Source organism: Vicia villosa, linkage group LG2 (genome assembly GCF_029867415.1).
Source record: "Vicia villosa cultivar HV-30 ecotype Madison, WI linkage group LG2, Vvil1.0, whole genome shotgun sequence".
NCBI lineage: Eukaryota > Viridiplantae > Streptophyta > Magnoliopsida > Fabales > Fabaceae > Vicia > Vicia villosa.
Genome location: NC_081181.1, coordinates 126449961 through 126458314, shown reverse-complemented (window position 1 = coordinate 126458314; position 8354 = coordinate 126449961). Strand labels below are relative to the sequence as shown.

General features: G+C 33.2%; 1 protein-coding gene across 1 annotated transcript; it reads left to right on the top strand.

The window, feature by feature from the left end:
• The first annotated feature begins 1351 nt into the window (after positions 1-1351).
• On the top strand, positions 1352-4249 carry LOC131646754 (putative nucleobase-ascorbate transporter 10). The gene is made up of 14 exons (XM_058916717.1): positions 1352-1466; positions 1636-1733; positions 1804-1980; positions 2057-2157; positions 2246-2321; positions 2400-2459; positions 2546-2730; positions 2817-2913; positions 3042-3128; positions 3221-3279; positions 3413-3504; positions 3607-3684; positions 3785-3936; positions 4031-4249. The coding sequence occupies exons 1-14, from the start codon at positions 1352-1354 to the stop codon at positions 4247-4249; spliced, it is 1596 nt and encodes a 531-aa protein (XP_058772700.1).
• Positions 4250-8354: the final 4105 nt, after the last annotated feature.

Genomic DNA, 8354 nt, shown 5'->3' with positions numbered 1-8354 from the left:
CGCCTTCATTTTAACTGTTGATGTACATCTAACGACATTACATGTCCCGGGTTGTATCTTCCGGGGACGGTTCTAACCGTCGTTCCTATATATGTGTGACTCTGTTTCACGGCAAAGTAAGATTCATTCACTCACTTGCAAGTTCCACTTCTCTCACTTTGCGACTTGAGCTTTGGAGTGTAACCTTATAGATAAAACACCCCCTTTTACGTATGGAAGACTTTGTCATTGCGTCAGAATCTTTTCTATGATAGTCATCACCAAAATCCTACTCATTTTAAATATTTATTTTTTGGTTAAGTAATCTAATGGTTGGAATTCACCCTTTAAAAATGAACAAATAGGATGTCTTAGGTTCGAACCAGTGTACCTACATACGTCTCTGCACATCTTCCAATTGAGTTGTATTTTACACTGAAATAATTAGTAATAAGTCCTTAACCTGTGGTTTATTTTTAGTCAACATATTACCATATATATAAATAGGTTTCTAAACTAGTTTATAAGTGAATCTCTGAACTAATTGTTTTATTTATTTATTTTGGAAAATAGGTCCTAAATTAGTTTAAACACATAAAAGTTTATTTATTACGATATAAAATTGCAGTTATATTACAAAAGTTGTTATGTCTCAAATCAGATCACAATTAAAAAAATCATTTCAAAATTTTACCATTTAAAAACATTTATCGATAAAAAGATGAATATTAATGTCTTTTATTTTCATATTTTCATACTATAATAAATTTCATATTTTCATGTTTTCATATTATAAATTTCATATTTTCATACTATAAATTTTCATATTTGGAAAAGAGACAATAGAGGAAATAAATATCATATCTTATCATACATGTTTCTATAGTTACGTCTCTAAATATCAATCAACTTTTTTTCATTATCTTGTATCATAAATATTTTTAGAAATTTAATTTGATATATTATTGTTTTATATCAAAAACAGTATTTTATTTATTTATTTCCTCTAGAGTTATTGTTACTGTTTCTTCTATAATTTGAATAATTGCTTACATTGCACTTCTCATATTTCATCCAAATCTCAGAACTTTTGCACATTGACCAATCAAAACTAGTAGCTAGAGAATGCAAAATATATACACTCATAGTTTCAAACATATTCTGAAACCATGAATGCTAGTTAATATGCCATAACCGTTTTAATATATAATTAATCACATTAGTTATACATGATTACCATTCTTGTAACTGATATTTTTGATTATTTCATATCATTTCAATTTTCATTTATATAGTAAAAAATCATGAATCACAATGATCTTGATCAAACTATACTACACTTGTTATTGCTGCTGACATTTGCTGACAAAAGATGTCTCAAAATGATGGCGGAGCCTTAAAAATCGAGGAAGCGAAGCCTACCGCGCCGCCCGTGAAAGAACAATTACCTGGAATTCAGTATTGCATTAATAGTCCACCTCCATGGCGTTAGTACATTATTCTTTAATTTTCTGAAAATTTGAATGCAAATGTTAACATTTTAGTACATATATAGAATAATGTGAACATGTAATATAGGAAATATTCAAAGTTTATATAAAAAAATATATAGTAGTATTAGAAAATTTGATTCAATCTTTGATCCTAAAAATGCAGGTGAAGCAGTGATATTAGGGTTTCAGCATTACCTTCTGACTCTTGGCATTACTGTTTTGATTCCAACTATAATTGTTCCTCAAATGGGTGGAGGAAATGTGAGAGATTTTTTCTGATCCATTTTTGATTCCTTTTAAACCACTTTTATAATATTTTGATTCAATGTAGGTTGAGAAGGCCAAGGTGATACAGTCCCTTCTGTTTGTTTCTGGACTAAACACCTTCCTTCAATCTTTATTCGGAACTCGATTACCGATTGTAGTTGTTGGTTCATACACTTACATAATACCTATACTTTCTATTGTTCAAGCTAGCAGATATAATGCATATTCAGATCCTTATGAGGTAAACAAAATTATTTTGCATGCTTCTATTTTTTGTTTCGTCGCTCTTTAGTATTTGTTTGATTTTTTTTCGCTAGAGGTTTACTATGACAATGAGAGGGATTCAAGGTGCTTTGATCATAAGTTCGAGTTTCCAAATCGCTATTGGATTTTTCGGGTTTTGGAGGAATGCTGTAAGGTAAGTTAGTATTTTTGATCAAATTTTTTTAGCAACTTTTTGATTTATTGATTCATTATCTTATATGTGCTTATTGCTTTGTTTACAGGTTCCTTAGTCCACTTTCTGTTGTTCCATATGTAACATTCACTGGACTTGGTCTATATCAACTTGGTTTCCCAATGGTAAGACTCAAGAATTATATACCCTTGTGATTTCTTGCTTCTTAAGTTTGAATCAACAATATGTTAGTAAATTTGCAGCTTGCGAACTGTGTCGAAATCGGGCTTCCTGCGTTAATTATAATGGTTTTCATCTCACAGGTAAGTTGTTAATCTTGTACTAGTAATTAAACCAAGTTTGAATACAGAAATTGTAAAACTAAATCTGTTCGATTTTCTTTCTGCAGTATCTTCATCGGTATATTAGCACCGTGAGGCCTATACATGACCGATACGCAGTGCTATTTACCGTTGCAATTGCATGGTTATTTGCACAGCTTTTAACTACTTCCACTGCATATAACCACAAGTCAGAAAGTACACAGAATAGCTGCCGCACGGATCGTGCTGGACTCATTACTTCCGCGAAATGGTGAGAATATTTCCAGGCCGGTTTCCTCAACTGGTTTTGATCATTTACTTAACATGGCTAAGGAAGTTGCTGAGATTTTTATGCAGGGTGTATCTTCCTTACCCTTTTCAATGGGGGCCTCCTACTTTCAATGTTCTTGAAGCTTTTCCTATGATGGCTGCTTCTATAGTTTCTCTTTTTGAGGTAATCACTTAATTCCTTGGAACCCAAGTAACTAGAATTTCATGCCATTCTAGTTACTATATTATGCAGGTGAATCGTCAATGCAACTTCGCTTGTTAATAACTGGTTTAAAACCTTTTTACTTGCAGTTTTCTGGTACATCCTATGCTGCTGCAAGATATGGAAGTGCCACGCCCGTGCCACCTTCGATTATAAGCCGCGGAGCTGGTTGGGTGGTATGATTCAATACCTTGTAATCCTCTTTTACATAAAATGAAACAAAATGTGATATACAAGTTTATTAATGTCGTTGTTATTTTGATTTTAGGGAGTAGGTGCTTTTCTCAGTGCTATATTTGGCTGTGTAACCGGAACTACAGCATCTGCGTATGTTTAGCCTAACTCCTTTTGTTTTTGTTTTTCTCAATGCTTGGTAGAGATTTGTTAACTTGATCACTTAAAGAACATTCCTTAATCTCTTTTCGCTGATTTTTACGATTATGCTTTACACTTGTTTCAGGGAAAATGCTGGTTTACTAGCATTAACAAAAGTAGGAAGCAGAAGAGTAATTCAAATATCATCTGGCTTTATGATTTTCTTCTCTATATTCGGTACTGTTTTACATCGAACACGAATCCATAGTTACGTAGACATAGTATTAATCATCTGATACTGATAATGATATATCTCATTGTTATTTCCTTTTGAATCAGGTAAATTTGGAGCAGTTTTTGCATCTGTTCCTTTCCCTATCATAGCAGCATTATATTGCGTATTATTCGGCTATGTGTGTAAGTTCATTCATTGAAGATAATGATTATGTTTTTTTTTTTTTTGTGAGCATATATATTTGAAGAACTTAACAATATTTGGTAATTTGAAACAATGTAGCTTCTGCTGGTCTTGGTTTTCTCCAATTCTGTAACCTTAACAGTTTCCGAACCAAATTCGTGTTAGGCTTCTCATTCTTCTTAGGAATCTCCATACCACAATATTTCTCACAATATTTTTATGTCAAACATGAACAAGGAAGTCCTAGATGGGTAAGACACATAAAAATCTCAACCAAAAAACAAAAATTTTAAAATTTCATTTATATGATTATCAACTAATGATTGTTAACTAATTTGAATACAGTTATGTGATATCGTAAGTGTGATCTTCATGTCACATGTAACGGTTGCTGCGTTGGTTGCTCTAATTTTGGATCTCACGCTTTCTGGCGACGATGATGCAGCGAAAAATGACAGTAGTTTGAAATGGTGGGAGAAGTTTAGCTTGTATAGTTCAGATGTTAGAAATGATGAGTTCTATTCTTTACCTTGCAGACTCAATGAGCTTTTCCCATCACTTTAAGAGAGATGATAGAGGCTTTTGTTATATCTTGAAATCAACTCATTTTCTTGTTGAAAAAATTGTTTGTATTTTGTAATTGTGGTAACATGGTTTCACTTGGATTTGTTTTGGAAGTAATGCATGACATGAGAACAATTTTCTGATTATTATAGAGTGCTTAACATGTGATCTTTGAAATAATGTAACCATTTTGCTCTAGACAACTAAGGGACAATTTGAAAACTTCTTTCATGGCATAAGAGGCTAAAGGGATGGAGAAAATCTTAATAGTAATTACTAATGAATAATTTATATTTTTATTACTGCTCATAAATATGTAACCGACCATAATTAACATTTTTTTTTATATTTAAAAAGGGGATTGGCTTTTCAAAATGTTGCATTAGTAATCGTTTATTAGAGTTTAGAATTAGATAACATAAATATAGAATGAAAAGGAGCAAGAAAAAAAAGTGACTACACCATATAAAACTAGATTTATTGGTATTTTTGGTTTGCTACTTCCACCCTTATGTGTTATCCTCCGTTACCGTGAAAAGATTTCAATGTTTCCGGCGTCCAAAGATGCATCTTTAAACATGTCTTTTTTACATATGTTTTTAGAGATACATCAGTCTATGGGCTTTCCGAAGATACATCTCTAGAATATGTTTTGTTAGTTCAAAAACCAACATAAATTAACATCAAAATAAATATTACATAGATAAACATTACATTAAATTACATGTCATTACAAACAGGTGATTCAGGACATTGCAACATCCTTATAATATCTTCGGCTGATCTTTGAATCGTCGTATCCACTTCAATGAGACCCTTTGTTGAGTAACGGTAAAAGGTACTCCACATAACTTTCAAATAATCATATGTTTCCAGTTCAAGCATGGCGAACCGTATCTTCCCTTCTTGTCAATCGAGGGTGAATGATACTTGAGCTTGCCAACTCTCTGATTTTTTTGGATATCGTAGGAGAGTATTCGGTTTGGATTTTAGATCAACGAGAAGCATGTCCTCGGAGACTCTAAACTGAAGTGGAAGATTCGCGCCATTGAAAGACACAAATGCAAGAATGGGATAGAGATTCATTATGGTTTTTGTAACGAAAATGGAATGAGAGACCCTATTTATAGAAATTGTAGATCAATAAAGACCTTATAAACCCTATCATATAATTAGGAGAGACTTCGAAGATAGATATTCAGATTCATGCTTTTTTTCTTCAAAAAACAAGGTTTTATCCGGAGATGCATCTCTTGATAATCCCTTGTTTTTTAAATAATTAGAAGGTGTGTCTGGATATGCATCTTCGGAGCCACTAAAAAATTACAGTGAACAAAATCAAGGTATTATGCAGAGCAGAATTTCAAAACCCAAAAATTGTCCAAAAAATACCATCTAATTTTATAACATTATGCAATGTGTTACATACAAACAATGTGTTATGTTGTTAGATTACAACTAAAATGCACCAAAATATATGTCAAAGCCTAAATTTATTGGTGATTCATTCTTCAATATTTTCTTATTTGCTTCTCTTTCAATGTCGCTTAACTTGGTGAACTCTTTCGTCCTTTCTAAAAAGTGATACGGCCAAGTTTCAACATCTTGTGTGAAATGTGTCGTCCACTCCAATGATGTCTTTGGTATAGGACATCTCGGTTTCAACTAAACCTTAACAACATTTTGCTTTTTGATAGCCAACTAGTAAACATGATGCGTTCGGATGGATTTTGAGGTGACTTACTCCTAAGTGGAAAAAATGTTTCCGAGAAACAATATCATGTTAAAGCAATACAAACCCTATCATAAGCATTTTCTATAAGGTGTCCCATTTCTAGGATGAACATCCATTTTTCAAATGGCGTTGGATCCATAAGACAAAGAACTAGAGCATTGAGAATTAGATCGTAATTTGCTTTATTCTCATATAGCTTTGTTCCCGTTTAGGGGCACCCTTTGTTTTAACTAATTTTGACGGTGGTTTCAAATCCATTGCTTCTGGATAGGCATTCTTTCTCAATTTCTCTTTGATATGTAATTTCATTATGTCATCAACTTTCATGAATCTCTCTTGGATCACTTCCCACTCGGTCATGATAGATATTGGTACCAATTAAAATTCTGGTATACCAGACTTCAGATGTCCTATGACATGCCGAGACATCTAATCTGATAAAAACACACAGGAAAGGTATAAACATACATACACAATACTGAAAAGTAAATAACAGACCAGAATTGTTAATCCAGTTCGGTGTACAACAACACCTACTCTGGAAGCTACCAAGCTAGGAAGGAAATCTACTATTAGTAGTATCAAGTCGAAGCTAAACAACCTCCGGTTTATAACTTCTTACTTAATCCACACCCAATGAAACTTCTACCTAGAAACTTCCTAGATATGAGAAACTCCTCTCACTTCCAATCACCACAGCGATGTCTCACAATAACAATCTAGTTAGTGATATTGACGACTCTTTACCTTAATCTTCAATTACAAGAAACACTAGATTAATAACTTCTTAATCAAGAATACTTGATCTTGCTTAAAAGTTTCGATCAAGAACAATAATAGAAAATTACATCTATATAACATCAATTCTACTTTCATATCAACATGAAATTCGAGAGGCTCACACATACAAACTCTCTAAGAGAGTGGCTTACAGACTCAACCATAATAATATGAAACTTTACATTTTCGGCTGGTTACTTTCCTAGGTTACAATGCTTCTATTTATAACCTTTTTCCCAACTGGATTTGGGCTTCAAATCACAATATATCAGATGCTACAAATATGCAGAAATTTCTGCCTAATAATAGGTCTTCAATCATAACCTTCCTAATTTATCTCCATAATTTGAAAGTGCATATTCTTCTTGATTATGACTTGAATCTTCCAGACCTTTAAAACCGGCGCCACATAGGACTGCATAATATTCCCAAAATATTCTGCATCTGTTAAATCTTGAACTGATCCAACAGCTCATCCCAAACAGTCACGATGTCGAATGACTCCGAATAGGACATCTTGTTCGACATGTTGCTCCAGATGATGAAATATTTCATGTCAACACGTTTCTTCATAAAATAGGACTTCTTGCTCAACCTGTTCTTCTTAGCAAGTTAACACATCCTATTTAACATATTGCTGCTATATTTGTTTTACTAAAATTAATGTCAATCAACAAAATAGAGAACTAAAAATCTTCCTCTTTGGCAAATTTTGGCTAAAACAAATAAACAAAATACAACTCAGAATTACAGCAATAAAATGATTACAAACATCAGCAATCTTTAGAAGCTACTAAACATAGCAACGACAACATGGAGGAACATCTCTTCCCAATCATAATGATGTTAGGACATCATATTTGACACTTTCTTTACAGCAGCTCCATTGCATCACAAAAACTCAACACCAAAGAACAACATCCTCAGAATAAGGGGTAGAAAGTTATGAAGTCATTTGGTGTACATGAGGAAGAAGATAGCTTGCACTCCCCATCAACCTAAGAACCTTTTCTTGTCACAGAGGGATAAATCTTCCTCTCAAGTACCCAAGAACCTTTTATTGTCACAGAGGGATAAATCTTCCTCTCAAGTGGTGGCATAAGAAAACTATGGAGAATAAAAGAACCCTTAAGAAGCATTACACAGACAAATGATCAAACATCCTATTCGACATATTCGTAGAACATTTGGAGGAACATACTCCAGACTGAACATCTGAGCACACCCTTTTGGACGTGCCTTCACAAAACCAAATCAAAACTAATCCAGCCAAAATACCAAAAATGCTGCACAAAAATATCCATCTATTCAGAAGTATAATCCCAATGTTTTCCACTGGATTCTACAAACACTACTTTTGTCCAGCACAAAACAAAATATCAAGACATCAGAACATCACATGTGTGACATCTTAAAAAAACTCATAGAGTCCTTCCAAATTGTGCAGAGAAAAATAAATTCTCCCAGACACAAACACTGTCTTCGTGTGTAATCTTGATTCAAACACCCAACTTTACATGGCTATAACCAACCATGCCTTGTCTAGAGCACCAATAACTACATACAGTGGCCTAATTTCACGACAAGTTT